This window comes from Penicillium crustosum (genome assembly GCF_028827405.1).
Source record: "Penicillium crustosum strain IBT 35664 chromosome Unknown utg000001l_segment0_segment0, whole genome shotgun sequence".
Classification (NCBI taxonomy): domain Eukaryota; kingdom Fungi; phylum Ascomycota; class Eurotiomycetes; order Eurotiales; family Aspergillaceae; genus Penicillium; species Penicillium crustosum.
The window spans coordinates 8,148,304-8,170,015 of NW_026623122.1; the positions used below are offsets into that span (position 1 = coordinate 8,148,304).

A 21,712-nucleotide genomic window follows, 5' to 3' on the forward strand; every position below is an offset into this window, starting at 1 on the left:
GAGATGCGACCGGGGATAGTAGGTTGGAGAAACTGAGGTGAGTGTCACTCATACCTCGTAACTGATAAGGCGGACGAGTCCGACGGACCCGACGGGCCCGACGTAGGTGGAGAGACCCGATATGGTTGTGGGGAGCCTCGGAGTCTGCGGGTGTTGTCGGAACAGAGTCCCGAGTTCGACCACTCCTGACCATGAACAGTAAGTTATTGGACTAACTTATGCAACGGACCCGCCGGACCCACCGGGCCCGTTACCAAGTACGTCCTTCCTTTCTCGGAAAGTATCATAATATCATAAGCTATTATTTCCTACAAATATGCTCCTCCTCCGAAGTTTTCGGGTACAAATAGCTGGCAGCAGAACGAGACATACGGAGTTCAATACAACAGCCAGACACAGGATGACGTTCGCCAAACTCTCAGAGAATCCGGAGTACTCCAGCATTCTACCAGCAACCTTTCTTCACGGCTATGCGTAGGTAAACCCAGCTTTGAGAATCCTCAAACCTGTTTTCATTTCTCTGACCTCTAGTAATCGCTACTCAGATCGGCAGCCTACCAAATCGAAGGCGCAACTTCTCAGGGTGGCCGTGGGGCATCCATTTGGGATGAGTTCTTGAGAGATTCGCCGGAAAATGGTGACACTGCCTGCAACTCATATCATTTGTGGAGAAATGATATCGAACTTCTCAAGCAGTATGGGGCTAATTCATATCGATTCTCCATATCGTGGTCGCGAATCAAGCCTCTCGGTACGTCAAGGTCACTGCAGGTCCTTTATACATCATTTAGCTAACAGGACCGCGACCAGGAGGCAGGAAAGACGAGGTTAACCATGAAGGAATCAAGTATTACAATGACCTCGTGCGTACTTCTGTTCATAATATCTCCACGATTGCAAGCTAAACTTTTAGATCGATGGGCTTTTGGAAGCTGGAATCGAGCCGACGGTCACTTTGTTCCATTATGACGTTCCATTGTCACTCCAGAGACGGTACAGAGGGTTTGCGGCAGCCGACAGTGGAGAATTGGTTGAAGATTTCTGTTCATTTGCGAGGCTCTGCTTCGAGACCTTCGGTGACCGGGTGAAACGATGGTTAACCATCAACGAGGTGTGTGACTTTCCTTTCCACAAACTAAGATTTCCTAACGTTGCAATCAAGCCTTGGATCTTTACGATATTGTACTCTTTGGGTCTTGCTGAAGACTGGACTCAACCCGACTTTTTCAGGTGGGCAAAGTTGACTGGGGAGCCCCGGTGCACGATATGACTAACAAGAAAAGGGTTGGACACAACTGTATACTCGTTCATGGCCACGTCGCTCGTCTTTATCGTGAAGAGTTTAAAATGACACAGGACGGTCAGATTGGGATTGCTCTGGTGCGATGCCTTCCGTCCTCTCTAAGGAGCCCATCACACCCTATGCATATACTGACTTCATACAGAATATGGAATGGGTAGAGCCTGTTGATGAATCCCCTGCGGCTGTGCAGGCTGCTAATCTCGCCACAGAGAGATGCATTGATTGGGTAAAGACCCCTATAGCACTTTCTTTGCAGGCTATAAACTGACAATTTTAATGGACATATAGTTTGCGAAGCCTATCTGTAGGTCATTGGCCGTAGCAAAATGATCTATCACTTACAAACTGGATAGTTCTCGGTACGCAGACGAATGCTTGGGATCGCCACAGTGACATTTTTCCTCGATTCTCCGAGGAAGAGTTGCAAATGTTAAATGGTTCTGCAGACTTGTGAGTGTCCCAATTCGCCTTACCGGATATTCAGTCGCTTATGCACGGCGCCTATCTGATCTAGCTTCTCTGTGAATCATTATGGAACGTCTTACGCTACAGGGAGGATCCTAGAGCCTGGATCTAAGCTGGATATATGGACTATGGATGAAGTAGAGAAGTCATGGACAAAAGATGGAATATTAATCGGGAGACGAGGCCATAACGGCCACCCGCATACTGGTGAGTCAGTCGTCCTACGGTGTGTCGCAGAGCTAAGAAATGGTCAATAGTTCCCTGGGGCTTCAGAAAGGTGCTTGTCTATTGTTGGGATCATTTTGCCAAAGCATTAGACATTCCCATCATTGTCTATGAAAACGGATATGCCATGGAAAATGAAAGCAGCATGGCTATTGAGTCTATTATAGACGATACCGCTCGACAGGAGTACTACAACAATTACTTCCAGGCCCTGTGTGACGCAGTGAAAATGGATGGGGTGCAGGTTGCAGGATATCACGCCTGGAGTCTCCTCGAGTGAGTGGTGTGCTGTTTCTGAATTACAAGCCTGGCCTTTATTTCACCACTAACAGCCAATATAGCAATCTTGAATGGCACAACGGCTACCAGCCGCGATTCGGAGTCACATTTGTGGATCGTGAGGCCGGATATAAGCGCATTCCCAAAAAATCGGCTAGCCTTCTCAACTCTATCTGGCGTTATACGGTGCATGGAAAACGCGAGTAATTCTCCGAGCCTCACGTTATTTGATTGTCGGCATGAGGGTGTGTGTTGCCGAATTGCTAAATCTATTTAGCATTGCGCGGTCATGCCCAATTCCTATGGCCACTGTATTTCCCGCAGAAAGCCAAAAAAGCATCACCAGAACGCAATTTGATCTACACAGCAAATATAAATGTCAGAATCCTTTACTTTTTTTATGTTGATCCTCAACGTTCACACTTTCGGATGAGGAATTCAACGTTCCTATTTTCCTTCTTGCCAATTGAATTTTCACCATTTTGGCAAAGTTATATGTTTTACCACTTAGAAAGAACAAGTTTGAATTCTCTTCCGTTTCTGCTCTGAGACTCGTTATCGTATGCAACTTAGCCAAATTACTTAACTCCAGTATTTGCTGGATTACTTCCTAATTTATTCCGACTCAACAGGGGAGGGGCCCAGTGGGCCAAACACCCCGCCTAAGATCCCAAAACCTCGAGGTTTCTTGATCAGATATTGTGGATCTTCTGAACCGGTACTATGATCTATATAAATGTCAGATCAGAATCTAGAATAGCCATGTGGGAGGGTCTTACGTTACTAGTTTGAGGTCAAGGCCGAATTCTTTTGATGGGGGATGCTAAGTTGTATTGATATACCTGCGCTCAGCCATAGGTAGCAGGCTTCTGCAAAACCCCAAAAACCCAGACCCAATCTGGGTTAGGTTTCAAGGCCTGATCTCCAACCCTCCAACCCAGTACTGGAGCCCCAAGTAACCCAAGCTAGGTTCGTCATAACTAGACTGCGGCACTAACCGCAAAGACCATGGTTAACCGCAACCATATCCAAAACCATTTGGTTTTGGTCTTCAGATCAAGACCGCAAATTTTGCGGTTTGGTTGCGGTCTTCAACTCAAAACCGCAATGCGGTTTTGGTTAACCAATGGTTAGATAAACATAGCAAACAGGCTAAGCCTCGTGACCTTTTGGTTAGATGATTTTTTATGCAGTCTTTTTGGTATTTTTCTAGTATCTCGTCTAGACTGCGACATCGCCCATGGACGGGCGGGTGGGCAGTGCCCACGGGCCTTATGTAAGCGGGCGATGGGCACTATCCATACGCCCATGGACGGGCCCTACCCTTAGGGCCCATTGTCCATGGACACCGTGGGCGCCCATGGGCCTTTTTAGTAAGCAGAATTTCTTGACCTCGTGACCTGCATTATTTGTGCATTTTTTTCTCTGTATTTTTGAGTAATTCGATTACATGTACAATGACTTGATACTACTGTCAATTTTCTGACCGAGGTCAGAAATGAGCTTTAGAAGCCTTTATACAACAACTTGACACATTGTCACTTTTTTGACCGGGGTCAGAAATAAGCCTTGGAAGCCTTTGCATAATGACTTAGGCATTCATTATATTCATATATTTACACTAATACGATACAAATTGATCATTATTAGGTTTGCCACGCTTCCTTGCTTCTCTTAAACCAGGGCGCTTTTGAGTGCTACCCTTATCTCCATAATGAGGGAGATGAGGACTGCTCTTATCTTCGCTGTCGACTAGCTCACTTCTCTGTCGCTTCCGCGTACTTAGCACTATAGAAGGACGAGGAAGCTGACTCTCCATCATAAACTCATACTCGATCAGTCCAACAGGATCATTATCCTCGGAATCCTCACTATCGCTGATTGGTTCAGGCATGTCAGTGGTAAGCTTAGCCTCTCTCTGTTCGTCTGCTTCTTGCATTGAATCCAAGGACGTATCCTCATCGGGTAGTTCTTCTATTTCAATGTCGAACTGGGTTTTATACCGGAACATTATGATATCCTGGACTGTCTTCGTACTCAGCCGCCCACGTCGGTAGTGGCAGACATCCCGTGCTAAATTGAAAAGACGTTCAACTCTAGCGCCTGTTGCAGGAATAGAGAGAATGTCGCGAGCAACACTGGAAAGAATTGGGAATTCATTACCTGGTCGAAGTTCTCCCAGACATCTAATATGTGTTTTGCATCCTATCGTAGCCTTTGTTGTGTCTCAGTACTGCTGCCGCGTACTGTGGTACGCCACCACTCGATAAACTTTACTTTGGACGCGTTGTTCATCGCGTCGTAGAGGATAAACTGCTTTCTCCGATCGGGGCCGACGCGTTTGAGAGAGCAATCAAGAATAGCCGGTTGAGTGAACTCGGACTCTATCAGTGAGATAGAAGTCTGTTGGCTGTTGAAGAGACTGGGATCAATATTTGGATTAAGGTTAGGATCAAATATATCGGCGACGTAGGAGAGGTCTGGTTGGGAGCTCGGAGGAAGTGAAGAAGGCCCTGCGGTATAGGCACTAGGTTGGGACATGGTTAATGTGATGTAAGGGATAATATAACGACTATAGGAGAGTGAGTGATCTGAACTTACAATAGGTAACTTGCGACCGTGTGAAACGAGGATTACTAGTAAAAGGGGTGCTTTGTATAGATCTGATAGATCGTAAATTGAGTGTAGACCCACTATATATTATAAGCTGATTGGCTATAAGTGTCTTTGTCCATGGGCATGCCCGTGGGCACGCCCGTGGGCACGCCCATGGGAACATACCTAAACGCCCATCTTGAGTTACAATCGAAGGATTTAAAACTCCCAGAATAATAACACAAGTCTTTGAGTGATATAATTGACAGAATTTAGTGATATAAGCTTATAAAATAAGAATTATACTAATTATCTTTCGATCTACCTATGAGAAATATACTAGAGTGAGAGATAAAGTAGAATCCATAAGTAGTATTTTACTTATAGAAAATGCCAGGCATGTACCACTGACTTAAATATATATCTTCAAGCTGTTACAGTATGATTTGATAAGTTAATAAAAATACCACACAATATGATGTATTTCGATTAAAATTTTATTCCAATTCGTATCATATATATACTAGTTTCTCATATACATAGATATTTCAGTAAAATTTATAGATGTTGTAGATTAAAACTGCCATTTTACATGGAGTTGGCAAAACAGGTGTAAATAACAGTTATTTATTATGCAAAGTCAGCGAGTTATACGTCCATTTTGGGTGACTTTATGCAATGGTGGGCATCGTGGGCATGCCCGCCGTGGGCATGCCCGTGGGCCTTGGGCGTTATGGACGGGCACTCGAAAATCCAAATAGCCCAAGGCCCACCGTGGACGGGCCTTGGGCACCTCCTAGGTGCCCATGGACGGGCGATGTCGCAGTCTAATCTCGTCAGTATAGAGTATCTTACGCAAGTCAACTTTTTTTGTAAATAAATAATTTAATATAATAGTGCACTTCTTTGATTTATTATACACTTATGGGGTTCCGATTTCAAATCCTTCTGGCATCCTGGTCTTCTTCCGTACTCGACTAGGTCGTTGTGTATTCTCCAGATCAGCCGGTTCAGGTATGACTTCCTCCTGGGATTGAGTGCTTCTACTCCGAGGTCTCTTGGGTCTAGTATTTTCACTCTGAACCTGAGGCTGCAGCTGAGAGGGAATCTCAGTCACTGTATCTTCATCTTCGGCCTCCTCACTATCACTAATAGGATCCAGAGAAGGGAGGGGTGGTAATGAGCCTGTCTCCTGTTCAAGAAGAGCTGACTCCCCAACTGAAATGAGCTGTTTAGTGAAATCAATCTCCCTTTGTTCAACCTCAAATTTTGTTGCACACATATGAAGCATTAGCGCTTTAACTGTCTCCGATTTTAATTGCCCACGTCGATAATGACAGATATCACGCGCGTAATTAAACAGACGCTCTACACCAGCACCACTAGCAGGAATAGACAAGATATCCCGTGCAAGGGCTGCAAGAATTGGAAACTCTTGTTGATGCTCCTTCCAGAACATGCGAGGATGTTGAGATATCAGTCCTAGCTTATTAGTTCTAATTTCTCGAGTTTCTTTGTGCATAGGTAGGGGCTTACCTTTAGCAAGATAGCGATTAAGCTCGTCATCATTGTTCCCTTGGGGCTCCTCCGGTTGAAGAGCATTCTGGGAGTCACAAAGCATCTCAATCTCATCCACGGTATTGAGTGAACCAGCTAAAGCCCTAAGTGATAGAGGGCTATTGTTGTCTGAAAGCCGTCTCTTATAACGCCAGAATTCCTCCTCCAATCGACCACGGTATCGTCCAGCGTAGTCAACATCACTTTGCCAATCCTTGGTTTTAAAGAAGCGAAGCTTCTTCGAAGGTGCCAGGATCGTTGCAATTGCGTAAATATCACTATAGCACTCATGGTCAGTCATCTTATAGTACTCTGAGAGCTTTTCCCTTGCTGCTTGAAGTGCTTGAAGCATAGTTTGCTTCCAGGGAATCCTCTTCCGGCGAAGCTGCTCTTCGGAGGCCTCAAGGTGACTGAAGAGCTTATTGTAGATGCTAAAGATGAGATGAATAGTGATATCCTTTGACTTTGAAAGAGCAGTAGTGAACTTGAAGAACGGCTGGGTGATACAAAGTAGGTAGTCGACCTGGCGCCACTCCTCTTTGTCAAGGCGGAATTGGGGGTATCCATGGGTTTGACAGTATCGTTTGAAGGTCTTCTGTAGTCGCTTTGCACGGCCGAGCATTAGAAAGGTAGAATTCTATCGTGTACGGACATCCTGAATAGGGAGTAGATGAGGCTCTTCGGTCTGAAGGCCTAAAAAGGCTTCGCGGCGCTGTGGGCTTGCATTGATGAAGATAGCAAGGTTCCGAATCTAGGTATAGAGTGAGAAGTTAGTGATCTGGTAGTAAAAGAGAGGAAGGAAGACTTACCTTATTCAGAGTATCAACTATCTCTCTGTTTGTGCGCTTAGGATGTGTTGAGTATGCACGCTCATCCGACCACTCAATCTCAGTCTCATCATTAATGGGTGTTGCCTTCATTTTCCCCAGTAATTGATTAAGACTCAGCTGAATCACATGGGCGAGACATGGAATCCGAAAGACCCCTGTGTCACCAATCCCTTGTACCTTGATCTCTTCTTGGATGCTATTAATCATGGTATTGTTGTTCGTTGCATTATCTGTCGTGATCGATAATATCCGATCAGTGATCTGGTGTTTTTCAAGAATGTTGATAACGACGGAACTTAAATTGCTTCCAGTATGTGGACCATGTAGTGGCTCAAACCCAAGAAGGACCTCACGATACTCCCAGTCATTATCGAGGAAATAGCCAGTAATTGCCATGAATGCTTGGGAAAAGGGTGATGTCCAGCAGTCTAATGCAATTGAGAGTCTGCTCTCTTGTGGTAACTTATCAAGCACACTCTGTTGTTCTTGTTGAACCTCTAGGTCTAGCCGACGACGAATAGACCGAGCAGAGGGTAGTTTAATCTTGGAAGGAGCTAGTTGAATGACATCACAAAGTTGTTGGAACTCAGGACGCTTAAGTATACGGAATGGGAGTCGGGCAATAGTGATGAGCTGGAGAAGATGGTGGATAAGAAGATCTTCAGAGAAGGACTGTGGCGATCGAGTCTGGGGCTGAATAAGAAGAGAGTTAGTAAATAGTGGTAGAAGAATGAGATAACTTTTAAACTGACCGATTGGAGTAGTAGCTGATCAATCCCTCTTCTTTGCAGCCCAGGCTTGCAAGTAGTACTTTTAAGATGCGTATTCATCGGGCTTGTTCCTCCGCGGCGTAACTGGGGATGAGTAAGGGTAGTGTGGCAGCGCTTGCACATGATCTTTGGCTCGCCAGTCTTCTCGTGTGCAACTTGGTCAAATTCATCCTAAACACTTGATCTTTTCTCATTATCCCAGCCGATCGAAGCTCTAGCATCCTCCTTTACTCCGAACTCGGTCTGTAGCCACCATTCCGTAAATTGTAAGCGGGATTGCTCCATCTCAGGATTTGTATCGTACAGTATCCAGATCTGGTGGAACCGAGGGCCAACGCGTTTTAACGAGGATGGTGCTAGCTGTTGGGAAGACTGGCGAGGATCAGACAGGGCAACCGACGTGGCTGTTCGGCAGGTATTGCTAGGGGTAGGTAGATCGTCTGACTGTAGAAAGTCAGCCTCAGAAAACTGATCGGTAAAACCAGATACTTGAGAATAAGCCATTATGAAGAAAGGCCGAAGTAGTAGGGGTCTAGTTGGGAGAAAAGGAAACTTACTAGGGATTCGCTTTGGGATGAAAGGGAATAAGTTGCGACCGGGGGGAATCAATAGATATCAAAAGCAATTATAGTTTGCTGGTTAATCCTGTAAGCTAATTGGTTCCCGCTATCTAGTAGTACGGTTATTTCTTGGTTAACTATTGGATAACCGCTAGGTAACCGCAAGGTAACCGCAAAGACCACAAACTAACCGCAAACTAACGTATTTCACCAGTGAGCTGCGCACACCAACGAGCTGCGCACCCCACCTAAAACGCGTCAACTAATTTACCCCCTTCTTCTTCAACCACCCACTATGCCACCAATTCGTACTCAATCTTCTCAAAATTCAATGGAGAGAGAGGGTAGAATCTTATTAGCTATACAGGCTATTAAGAGGCAAGAAATCAGCGCTCTTCGCGAAGCAGCGCGCCGTTTTGACGTACCCGAATCAACCCTTCGAACGCGCCTTCGTGGGACTACCTTTCGCGCTGAAACACGCGCCAACAACCATAAATTGTCTGAAACTGAGGAGGAATCTCTTGAAAAATGGATTCTCTCTATGGATCTACGTGGAGCAGCCCCCCGGCCCTCTATGGTACGAGAAATGGCGGATCTTCTGCTTCAAAAGCGTGGAACTACCCCGTTTCTTTCGGTCGGCCAAAATTGGGTTACGAAATTCGTAAAACGACGTCCTCTTCTTTCCTCTCGATTCTCGAAACGTTATAACTACGAGCGTGCGAAATGCGAAGACCCTAAAATCATTGGGGAGTGGTTTGATTTAGTTCAAAAGACAATCCTTCAATTTGGAATCGACCCTGACGATATCTATAACTTTGATGAGACCGGTTTTGCAATGGGATTGACTGCAACTGCGAAGGTTATTACGAGGAGTGAATACTACGGTCGGAGGCCGGTTTTACAACCTAGAAATCGTGAATGGGTGACTACAATTGAATGTACGAATGCTTCTGGATGGGCCCTTCCTCCGTGTGTGATTTTTAAAGGCAAAGTCTTTATTGAATCATGGTTTGACGGCCTTCCGGGGGGATTGGCGCTTCGAAGTCAGTCCTAATGGTTGGACCTCTGATGAAATTGGACTTCGGTGGCTTAAGAAGCTCTTTATTCCTAGTACTTCGCGTACAAAGGGGATATACCGGCTTTTGATACTTGATAGCCACGGAAGTCATTTAACACCTCAATTTGACGAAATTTGCGAGCAAAATAAGGTGATACCAATCTGTATGCCTGCGCATTCGTCTCATCTTTTACAACCTCTAGATATTAGTTGTTTTGCGGTGTTAAAACGTGCGTACGGTCGGATGGTTGAAACTAAGATGCGGAACGGGATCAATCATATTGACAAACTTGACTTCCTCGAAGCATACCCTCTCGCACGAATTGAAGCTTTTAAACCGGAGACTATTAAAAATAGCTTCGGGGCAGCCGGTTTAGTCCCTTTTGAACCGGAGAGAGTGATCTCTAAGCTTAATATTCGGCTTCGAACCCCAACCCCCCCTCCAAGCCGGGGGAGTGAATCAAGCCGGAATTTTACGCCAAAAACTCCATTTACAGAGAAAGATCTACGTCGACAAGCTTCGTCAATCAAAGCTTTACTTCGTACAAGATCTCGAAGCCCGCCCAGCCCATCAGATCGTGCATTAAACCAGCTTATAAAAGGCTTCCAGCTCCAGCTACAAAGTCATATTTTACAAGCGCAAGAAATCAAGGAATTACGCGCCGCCAACGAGAAGCATAAGCAAAAGCGTACTCGATCCCGAAGGCCTATTCCTACTGAAGAAGGCCTTTCAGTTCAAGAAGCCTCTGCATTAAATATGCAGCAACAGGAAGCAACTGAAGCACCTCCCCCTGGCGCCGGCATACCTAGAGAACTAGCTATACAGCCACGTATACGCCCCCCCCGGGCCTGTGGAATATGCAGATTGCCAGGGCATAGAAGAGAAACATGTCCAGATAGATTATGATTTTAGTGTATTTAATTTAATGGAGTTTTGGTTGACATATTTACATTTGAAATTAGTAGGCTGGGTGGGGTGCGCAGCTCGTGGGTGTGCGCAGCTCACTGGTGAAATACGTTAACCATATGCTACTTTAACTGATCATTAAAACTCATGATTTACTTCTATTTTTTATAGGATTTTATTCAATGGAAAGCCATTAAAAACTTAATTTTGGCTAACTCTATATTATATTTAGGATAAATTATCATTGGAGGTAAATTAGGAGAAATCGAGGTTTCAAATGTTAGTTTACTCAGAAATAGAATCATATAATCTCCCATTATTTGCCAAAATCTGTTTCCTTCCCATCCTCCCAGTCCTCATTCACATACCAAGTTCGTCCAGTGTTGCATTTCCAATCATCCAATGCTGCGGCAAGGGTTGATTGAATCATTCTGTCTAACCTTAGACATAGCTGACAGTAACACTGCTGCTGGTAGCAGAAGACTTGGTCAAAACATTGCCGCTCTGCTTGATATCCATGATAGTAGATCCAGATGGGCCAACAGTCTCGCCACCAGATGTAGCCTCTGCGTTGCGGAATGTCACAGTTCCGAAGTTGGTGAAAGGAACCAACTCGCCGCCACTCTCGAAGTCCTCGACAATCCACTCGGCGTTAGTCTCGCAGAGGTCTCCATCATCAACACCAGTGAACTTGTGGGTGACAGTCTTGCCTGTAGTGACATTCTCGATGACGGCAGAGCCGGAGGTCTTCGAGGAAGCGGTCACAGTGAGCTTGATCACATCCCCAGAGGAGATCTGGATGCCGGAGAAGTCGTAAGCGTAATCCGGGTACCACTCATACCAGGCGTCGTAGGAAACCTCGCCATCCTCGATGCAGAAGTTAACTCCAGTCTGGAGGATGGCGCTGCTGCAGGTGTCGCCGTCAATACCGACCCAAGCAGAGGCGCAGTACTGCTCGCCAGACGAAGCACCCGAGGGGAGCTTAGGCGTGGGGACGGTGAACTCTCCGCTGACCGAGGTGTACTTGCTACCAATAAGGACAGCACCGGCCCAGTTTGAGCTGTACTGCTCCTCGGTCGTCGCATTCAGGTTGAGGAGCTCCTTGGTGTCTGGCTTGTAAGGCGGGTGGCTGAGACGGTCAGTTCGGGCCGCAGCGCGGGCAGCGTTGCGAGCTGAGCGGCGCTCGCTGAGAGGAGAGGCAATGGCCGACGTTGTGAGCAACGCGGCGCTGAGGAGGGTGGCAGAGAACTTCATGGTGCAGGTTGGACGATTGAACTGTTTGGTGGAAAGAACTGGAGTTTGCTTGGCTGTGTGGATAACAAGATAATCGCAGGGAAGAGGCCGTTTATATAGCTGTCATGTCTAGCTATAGCTTCATTAAAAAGTATGTTGTAAAAGACAATATGCCCCGAGTACTCAAGCTAATGCACATTAAACACGTCTCCCTCAATGTAACATCGCCTCATATCTTCCGATACCGTCGGAGACCGATGGATAACCCCAAGATGGACCGTAGCCTGAAGAATTTCACTTTATCCGCGCAATTGCTGGCAAGGTCAGGTCACAAGTTCGGAGATCTTCCAATTGTTCCTATTTCGTGCATCAGGTTCACGCATAATCAGTAAACACTAGGGTATGAGTCCAATGGCATTGTCTATTTCCCATGTACGCTAAAATGATACAAGCTGTAGCCCTCCGGGTTCCCGACGGAGCCTAGAGATGTTGAAATAGATTAACAAGCATCGCGGAATAATGGAATGATAACCCCAGACTAATGGGGTAGTGATCGCTCTCTTCAGGGCGCGTTGCCGATAATTATTAGGACAAAGTCAGCAACAGCAACTTGATGTGACTGTGGCTTAGAAGCTAATATAGCCTTGTCGCCTAGCCATTAGCCTGTCAGTGATAAGAGTGCCAAGCTTTCAACAAGCAATAATGCCCAGGAGAAAAGGCGGGAGAGGTGTATAAATGTGGACTTGGGAATAATTTAGATATAATTTTATTTAAATCTCCAGGGTTTATTCATACTCAGAATAACGTAGTTATGAATTGTGTGTCTGGTTATAGGGTATCGGATATCATATTAAAAGAAGACTGGGATTCAGGAACAAGACAAGGTAACCATATTTTCCCCCCTCAGTCTGGGTGAGGAGTAACTGTGCCCCTGCATCGGAGTTCCTTCGTGCAGATCGTGCAGACTTCGCCTGCAGACAACCTAGTCCACGCTAACTTCATTCGATAATAATGTCCGAATCGAACGTGAGGTCATTGGATAGTGATGCCGCCATTCCTCCCCAACAAATCATAAAACGTGAAATAAATTATGCCTCAGATGAATAGTCCGGCACAATTCCCTCATGCCCCGGGTCCTCAAGCCATGGCGCTTGAACTTTAACATATGATGACAGAAATAGACGGATACGACAATGTATGGTAAATCTGACATATGTAAATTCTCTAACTAACTAAAATGACAAGATCCGCTCTTTTCCAATCTCGGCGGACATAGCTGATTAAGCAATGTATGTATTTTTGTATGGTACCGTTATCATGACGGTCCATTGATTTCCCGGTTTGTAAAGACCTGGTAATTTCAGCATGCATAAATGCATAGTACTTGACACACCCCCCCAGTTCTTGAAGCTATTCAAAGCTCTCAAGGACTGCCTTTCTTCCAACTGTTTCGCAGCTGCTTCGCAACCGCTTCGCAAATGATTCGCAAGTGATTCCAACTTACCTCACCTGTCTCCTCACTGATCTCGGCTCAAATCGTCGATTTATGCAGTTTCCGCAAAACAGCCTCTGTTCTCAGAGGTCATGTGACGAATCATGTGACCTACGTCCCTCATTCCAACCAACTCTCTGAAGTGTCCCTGCTTCTGCTTCGTCAGAGCTTTGGTGAGCCCATCTGCTGGCATCGCAGCAGTTGGTACCCAGTCCACATATACTCGACCTGCGCTAACTTCTTGCTTCATCCAGCATCGATTGATGTCAACATGCCGGAGCTTCGTATGCATCGCGGCCCCTTCCTTCGTCAATAAATCGACAGTTTGCTGGTTGTCACACATGATGGATAGTGGGTGATCTGGTTCGAAGCCTAGTGCATTAAGCACTCGTCGCCACCACTGTACGGTTTTTCCTGCCTCTGCTAAAGCTAGTAGTTCGGCCTCGGTAGTCGATGTGGTGACAGTCTTCTGCTTAGTGGCCTTCCAATCGATTGGGCCACCATATAACTTGCAGATATACCCTTCGGAGCTCTTTCGATCTTTATGGTCTCCGAACGACGCATCGCTTGCAAATTCAACCGATTTCGCCGCCATCGTCAGGGTCGTATCTCGATTTCTAGGTTGTTTGTTTGGTGTTCTGATGCTGTTTGGTGTTCTGATGCCGTATTCAATGGCCCAAAAGCGTGTCTCATAGAGATACTGTATGATGCGATCGACTGCATCTATATGCTTTGGTCCTGGATTTGTAAGGAATTCAGCCACTTTGGAGGTTGCTTTTGCAGCATCTACCCGGGTAATGGTGGTGGCATACTGCGCAGATCCAACCTTGGCCTGGAAACCATGAATCTGTTGCGGTGATGCCACCCCATCATAGGGTACTAGAGGCTCAATGCTCAGTGGGGACCCTATTTTTCTCTCTGTGACGAGATTGTATTTGTGTGCCATGCTCTCGATGTAGCTATCTTGGCATAACCAGAGCTTCTTCTGCTCTCTATCACGTATAATACGTATATTCAAGAACCAGCTTGCATCCAGTTCTCGAAGCTCCCATTGCTTCTTTAGATTTTGATCTAGTAAAGCGGCTTCTTTAGCCTGTTTGGGGTGATTGACGATGATGATATCGTCCACGTAGAAAAAGACAATAATGCCTTTGGTTGTAAAGATGCATGGATCTTCTTCCACTGGGGTAAGGCCTAGTTTTACTAGCACCTTTGTAGCTTCTTGCTGCCAAAGCCTTGGTGACATGCGCAATCCGTAGAGGGCTCTATGCAGGAGCCAGCACTGATTTAGTGCTTCGAAGCCTGGTGGACACTTGGTATAAACCTCGCTTTCTAGCATTGAATTCAGGAATGCGGTAACCACATCTCTCTGAATCATATCTAGATCAAAGGCGGCAACTAGTGCGAATACTGCTCTCGCTGTTTTGACAGCTAGTGTAGCAGCTCTCTTTTCTTCAGTTGACATCCACTGTAGATCTCCTCTCACGCAGATTCTTGCTTTGAACTTCTCGAGCATACCATCTGCATCAAATTTGTATGTAAATACCCACTTCAATGGCAAGATCTGGGTGCTCTTTTTGTTCGGTAATGCAACCTGAGAGAAGGTCTCTTTAGCCTTTAAGGTCTCAATTTCAAACTCCGCAGCTGCCTTCAATTGCGTGGCAAAGGGATGGATTTTTAGCCGCTTCCAGTTCTCTGGTGGTGGAGGCATCTGATCTCTATGCAGTCTGTTTTGCATATTGAGCTTCTTCGTAATACCTGTTGTAAAGGCATATAGAAGGCTTGGTGGCTCGGCTAGCTGTTTCTCGTCTAGCGATAGATATGCAGTGTAGTCTGGATCTGCCTTTGGCTTCCGTATTCTGGGGCCTGAGATGATGTTAGATTCATCAATTGACGCAGAGATCTCTCTAGTAGGCCGATCTTCTGGCTCTGGAGTAGGCGTATACTGCATCTCTTGTTGCAATTGACGCTCTATCTCTGCTTCATCTTCATCATATTGATCTCCCTCTCCCCCTTCAGCTTCGATCGACTGTATGACATTGATCGGATCTGGCGAAGATAGCGAGGTAGGAGATCTCTCATGTGGCGTACTCTCAATCGTAGCAATCGACGATAGTGCTCTTTGTGGTGAGGCTCTCTGTGGTGACATAGGGAAGCTCCCAGGGATCTGTTCTTGATCCCTTACCTCTATCATTGAGATATGTTCTACCACTGAAGCAGGGCCTGCCATTGAAGCCGGTGTTAAAGGTAAAACAGGTGTTTCCTTTAAAGGGGGGACCCTTGGTGTCTCCTCCCTACTATCTAGAGTTTGAGCTTGCTCCACAACTCTAGATTCCTGGATTTCTTCATTTACCGCCTCTGGTGCAGTACCTTGTTCTCGGTTTTCGACGTCATCATTGAGAGTTATGCGAGCAATTGACATCGGCATACGCATCTCTATGCTCAATTCTGACTGCGCTTCTTCCATTGAGAGCACTTGGGGCCAGTTCTTAGCGCTTAGTCCATTTGTCATAGTACTAATTGCATCTTCTTCTTGCGGTAAAGGCTTCGTTTTAGAGTACTGTCTCGATTCATCGAATACAGCATCTCTTACAACTTCAACTCTGCCTATGCCTGCTCGCCCTTTGTATGGAAACCAGATCTTGTATAGGCTCTTTGAAACATAGCCTACAAGATAGCCGATCTCTGCTCTCGGAGCCATCTTGTTAGATTGTACTCTCTTCAGAAGCCTTGAGTACGTTAAGCACCCATATAGCCTCATATTCGACAGGTTGACAATTTGATCTTTTAAGCCATCTGGAGCCGCATAGCGCATCAATTCCTTCCATGGTATGATCCACTTACCATCCATCTTTGTAGGGGTACGATTCATCATATATGCAGATGCATACATCGTCTCTGGCCATAGATTGTGGGGTAGGTTCGTACCATTGAGCAATGCTCTGCCGTTCCTTACTATCATGCCTCCAGATCTCTCTGCTGGTCCATTCATCTCTGGCAAGCCAGGTGGTGCATGCTCAATGGTACACCCTTCGTCTTCAATCATAGATTCAACCTCATTGCCGGCGCTTCTCTCATTATCATAATGAAATACCCTGATCTCGATTTTCAACCAGTTTCGGATCAATGCTAAGAATTTACGAACTGCCATCTGACACTCGCTCTTCTTTATATGGGTAAATACGAAGTGACACCTTATTCCATCGAGATAGAAGTGCGTCATCCATATATGACCGTTGTAGGCAGGCTGGTTTTGTACTAGATCGAAGTGTACTCTCCCTAATATACCATATGCCTGGCCTATCTTCCGGCGAGAGATTTGCCTAGGTGCATCTGCCAATTGACAAGCTTCACATACCTGCATTTCTTTGCCTGGGTTGCTTGCAATAGTGATTCCTTCAGTCATCTCTGCCAGTTTGACAATTCGCGCCTTGCCAATGTGGCCTAATCGACGATGCCAGAGCTCAATTGAAGCCTCAGATTTTGGCTCCTGATTGGATTTCTTAGTGGCAAACGTCATTTCAGGCTTCAAATCTGATGCCTTTTGGGTTATAAAACCCCTTGTCTGGGTGAGCCATGATAGCTTCTGATCGTGGTAGATCTTATAGATCTGACGATGGCCATCAATTGTCTCAATGCAGTTTGCTCTGAGATTCATTAATAGGCCCCCCTTCATCATCAATCCATGAGATATCAGATTACTATGGAAGTTTGGCGAGTACCTAGTTTGAAATAGGTTCATCTTAACGGCGCTTCCAGTGGTAGGGTTTACACCATAGATGACCACAGTGCCTATACCGGCCACCTTCGTCTCTGTATCTCCCACTTTGACGTTGCTCTGTACGCTTTTAAAGGTGCTAAACAAGCTCCGATTGTTGCATACGTGGATTTGAGCACCTGTATCAACTACCCATCTGTCTTCTGTAGGTGTAGTTGTGGCTTCAAAATCCTTGATTTTTGTTGACATAACGGTGTCAATTTTGACTGCGTTGGTTGTCAAGAAGCCAAAGGCTTCATCGTCGAGGGTTGTATTCGCTTGCTCTTTAGCAAGGGTCCCCCTTGGCCTTCTGCATATGCAGCTCGCTTCTTGTCGACAATTGCCTTCCATCTAGGATTAGCCTTCATGGCCTTCTCCCACTTCTGTTTCAATGCCGGTGAGGGCTGGTAATTAGCAGGCCTTCTATCTTCATAGATTTCCCAGCAGGCCCAAGGCATATGAACTCTCGATTTTACCCTGTCACATGGACATGGCCTTCTTTCTAGGCCATCATTCCTTGCCTCTATAGGCTTTGCTTCTTCATTGCCTTGCCATGTCGAGAAAGCAGCCTTTGAGATGCCTCTTTGCGCAGCCGGCCTGCCATGGGTAATCTTCCAGTGGGCTTTGTACCGAGTCATGATTTCGAAGAAAGGGATGTCCTGATTATCCTGTACTCTGAGAGCCCATGTTTCATAGAATCCAGGCGACATTATAGAGATTGCTTCAAGGAATTGATTCGTGGCATCCTCTGCTTCTGGCATCCTTGCCTTCTTACACGATTGGTAAAGCGATTCCCAGTTTAGAAGCCATTTCTCGATATCGGTGTTCCGATCTAGGCCTCTATCTAGGTTCCGCCACTGTTGACGGAGCTTAGTTTTGTATGTAGGATCGCTCTCTGGTGCAAATCGTTTGTGGAGATTGAGCATCAGCTCCAAAGGTGATGGTATATCAATGATAAAGGGCTGGTAGGGAGTATCAACTGACTGCCTAATTGCCACCGCCACTAGATCTAATGCCTGTAGTTTCGACTGATAGGCTCTGTTCTCTGCATCCCAATCTGCTTTTAGGGATAGCCTCACATTGAACCAGTGTTCTGGGTATTCTTTTATGGCATCTTTGACAGAGATGATCTCTTCAGGTGGTTCCAATTTAGGACGTTCTTCCTCCTTAAGAGACGGATTGCATTGATCCCATACTTTATATGCAACTGCAATTGCTTTAATATATGAGAGCCATGCATCCCATGATTCTGTATCCTTCAAAATGACGCGGGAGGAGGCCGCGGAGAGGCTTGACATAATATTCATTATTGTCGATTTTCGTCGATGAATCTGATCTTCTTCGAAGGAGATAGGGGTGCTTCGACGATTCAGGGGTTGACCGTTGTCAAAACCACTGTGAATCGGCGACAGCTAGGTAAAAGATGGTCTATATGTTGTAGACAGATCTTAATTGGAACGAAGCCGGGCTCATAACTGACAGAAATAGACGGATACGACAATGTATGGTAAATCTGACATATGTAAATTCTCTAACTAACTAAAATGACAAGATCCGCTCTTTTCCAATCTCGGCGGACATAGCTGATTAAGCAATGTATGTATTTTTGTATGGTACCGTTATCATGACGGTCCATTGATTTCCCGGTTTGTAAAGACCTGGTAATTTCAGCATGCATAAATGCATAGTACTTGACATATGATTCTAATCAGTTTGCAACAGTTGATAACATAACATGAATTTCCGGCTCTTATCGGATAGATACGATTTGCTGCAACTTGTCTCATGCGGATCATAGGCCCACTTTTGGGCTATTGCTAGCGTATTCGTAGATGTATCTTGGTCCTTCTACGGAGTACGGAATATAACCAGCCCTGTTGCCATACCTGTTTTAGCAACTGTCACTGGTATTTACATTTATTTCTCCCTTCAGCTACTTTCCTTTCAACTTCCCTTCCAATATTCAAGTCTCCCCGGGATAAATATGGCACCAAAGGATATCGCCTCATGGACTTTTGCATGACTTGGTAGTTGAAAGAGGCTTTTGCCTCTGGTATTATAATAGAAAATATGTGACTTCATCAGCACTATTGAGTACTGTTTGGGGATACAGTCTCAATAGTATCGCCAACGCGCGGGCGCCAATGAGTCTATTCACTTCTGGATATACTCTGTCCTTGACTCTTTCTTGGTTTTCTCTCGGGCTTTCTTTCAGCTCTATCGGGGATCTTGGGTCTTTCACTTTGCCCTTTTTAAAAAAAAAAAAAATTTTCATCCATACATTCTCTAGCCAAGACTTGCGTTGATTTTCTTCTAATATTGACCCTTTTGATATCCGGATTTTGGTGCATTCAAGCGTTTTCCCTATACGTAACTTTCCTTGCATTCTACTTAGGTACTTGCTTGAGGATTACGTATCGATTTTAGCCCTTCCAAACCACATCCATCTTGGACCTCGTATGTAAGGTAACAAAGGGCGAACCGAAGATGATGATATGTTGGATGTGATATTGTTCTTTGTTGAAAATTAAATGGGAATTAATTTTTTATACTTGCCGGTCGATAGATATGATAGGATGGAACCTTGTATGGTTCCTGGGGTCTGCAGTTGAACAATGAACTGAACTCGATGGTTTCGTTTCATGTTCATGTTCCGACAGTGTTCATCTGAATCAAACTAGAAAATCTCGAAATATTTCTTTTTCCCACATATTCAACTATTTATAAAGGATGGTCCAATCTCCTCAATAGAGAGTTATGTTCAAGGGTATTCTCAATGCAATGAATTCCATTCATATCCTCCTCTCTCTGTTGCTTGTTCACATAGCAACAGCCCAATCCGGGCACGGCTTTGGCGACTCCCATGGCCATTCACTCAACAAGCGCAGTCCACTTGCACCGGGTGCCAACGGTATCTGCTACACCTACATCATTCAGGAACACGATACCTGCGAGAGAATTGCTGAGCGCTACCAGATTACCACCAGCAATATCGAGACTTGGAATCTCGGATCCTGGGGCTGGCCGGGTTGTGCCAGATTGAAGCAGGGTGATTTTGTCTGTCTCAGCTCCGGTGCCCTTCCTATGCCAGTTGCTCTCCCGCATGCTGTCTGCGGTCCCCAAGTTCCCGGAACACAACGCCCTGCCAAATATAGCGATCTCGCCTCTCTAAATCCGTGCCCTTCAAACCAATGCGTGAGTATTATAGTTCTCCAAATTGCCCATCTTGTTAACCTCTACTAACTTATATTCACAGTGTGCTAAGTCTGGACAATGTGGTACTACCTCTGCCTTTTGTGATGCAAGCGCCGGTTGTATCTTTAACTGTGGACCGAAGAGTACACAAAACAAAGCCACCACCCAAAGTACCACTTCAAAGACGACTACTTCACAGACTACTACGTCAAAAACAACTACTGCTTCAAACGTGACCTCCAAAACAACGACTACCTCAAAAACTACTACTACTACTTCAAAAACTACTGCGAAAGCAAACATGGTGACTTTAACTAGCATAAAATTAGTGCCAGCTCCAAGCAGTGCTGCTCCGACTCAAACTTGGCAAATGTCAGTCTATTCAAAGGATAAGTGCGAAGGGGATTACTTCACTGTTCAAGGACATGAAGACCAATATGCTGGCCACTGCATTATTCTCGCAGATAATACCAACACCAAAATCTCGGATAGTACTACGTCCTGTCGATGGTGGTCTGATGGTGGTCTCAACTGGGGCACCTGTGCCTCCAGTAAACTCACGAAACCCAAGTCATGGTTTCTCAAAAGCGGAAAGTGTGCTATGTATTCGGGGAAGAAATGCACGGACGATGACTGGTTAGGAGAGACCTATGCGTCTTTCAAGGGCTGCCAGTCTCCGAAGACTGGATTTATGTCTCCTCAGAAGGGTAAGACGTGGGGCTCAATGCAGTGTTATGAAATGAAATCGTGAGTGGTGCTTAACGGGGTTCTGGTTGGGTCGTGGTCAGTGACAATATATATAATCAACTGTGTCTGAGTCAATTCGTTTCAACACCCCTTAGCACGGCTAGGCTAGAATCCAAGGCTGTAACAATTGAAAAGAGAAAAGTACATTAAAAATAGTGAACATCTAAAGAAATGCTGATTAAAAAATCGAATTCATCATGTCTTGGTCCCTCGAAATTAACCATGTCATATAGCTTCCAATGAATTTTGGCTCATATAGCATAGATGACCAAACATTTCCATCAACCAGCCAAGTGGTCGAGCAGTAACTCAACCATCGCATCTTCCTTGGTCTAGTGGTGATGATTTCCGCTTGTCATTAATACCGATAAGCGCGGGAGACCGGGGTTCGATTCCCCGAGGGAGAGATTTCTTTTTTGTTTTTCTTTTTTCCTTTGTACTCTGTATGTCAATCAATACCAGGAACTAGGAATTCTTTTTGTCCTTCCATTTAATAGTTGTCATCTGCGATCATATGACACCTAATTCAGTTAGATTTACATACATGTATGTAGTCACTAAGCATGCAAACGATAGTTAGTTATTGCACATGTTTGTCCTATTTAGATAAAGATCACGAATACGAAAAAGAAAAGAAAAGGAAAAGAAAAGAGCAAGATAACTGGGGAGAAGTGCAGAGATATTGCTGAAGAAATGATATACGGTCATGCATTGAGTACGGAGTAGGCGTTCCTGCCATC

The 21,712-nt window shown here is 45.3% G+C and overlaps 5 protein-coding genes across 5 annotated transcripts; 2 read left to right on the forward strand and 3 right to left on the reverse strand.

The window, feature by feature from the left end:
* Window positions 1-400: 400 nt before the first annotated feature.
* Window positions 401-2,479, forward strand: N7487_003027 (glycoside hydrolase family 1 protein; the record flags this gene model as incomplete). Its single annotated transcript, XM_056870774.1, has 12 exons — window positions 401-474; window positions 546-751; window positions 811-863; window positions 914-1,111; window positions 1,163-1,230; window positions 1,284-1,380; window positions 1,446-1,529; window positions 1,592-1,607; window positions 1,657-1,753; window positions 1,818-1,975; window positions 2,026-2,269; window positions 2,335-2,479. The coding sequence occupies 12 exons, from the start codon at window positions 401-403 to the stop codon at window positions 2,477-2,479; spliced, it is 1,440 nt and encodes a 479-aa protein (XP_056735558.1).
* A 3,310-nt stretch (window positions 2,480-5,789) lies between these two features.
* Window positions 5,790-6,488, reverse strand: N7487_003028 (uncharacterized protein; the record flags this gene model as incomplete). Its single annotated transcript, XM_056870775.1, has 2 exons — window positions 5,790-6,052; window positions 6,404-6,488. 2 exons carry the CDS (start codon window positions 6,486-6,488, stop codon window positions 5,790-5,792), a joined length of 348 nt encoding a protein of 115 aa, XP_056735559.1.
* Window positions 6,489-8,195: 1,707 nt separating this feature from the next.
* Window positions 8,196-8,528, reverse strand: N7487_003029 (uncharacterized protein; the record flags this gene model as incomplete). Its single annotated transcript, XM_056870776.1, has 1 exon — window positions 8,196-8,528. The coding sequence occupies one exon, from the start codon at window positions 8,526-8,528 to the stop codon at window positions 8,196-8,198; it is 333 nt and encodes a 110-aa protein (XP_056735560.1).
* A 2,461-nt stretch (window positions 8,529-10,989) lies between these two features.
* On the reverse strand, window positions 10,990-11,802 carry N7487_003030 (A4/G1 family peptidase; the record flags this gene model as incomplete). The annotated part of the gene is made up of 1 exon (XM_056870777.1): window positions 10,990-11,802. One exon carries the CDS (start codon window positions 11,800-11,802, stop codon window positions 10,990-10,992), a length of 813 nt encoding a protein of 270 aa, XP_056735561.1.
* An 8,009-nt stretch (window positions 11,803-19,811) lies between these two features.
* Window positions 19,812-20,976, forward strand: N7487_003031 (uncharacterized protein; the record flags this gene model as incomplete). The annotated part of the gene is made up of 2 exons (XM_056870778.1): window positions 19,812-20,225; window positions 20,287-20,976. The coding sequence occupies 2 exons, from the start codon at window positions 19,812-19,814 to the stop codon at window positions 20,974-20,976; spliced, it is 1,104 nt and encodes a 367-aa protein (XP_056735562.1).
* Between the last annotated feature and the right edge of the window lie 736 nt (window positions 20,977-21,712).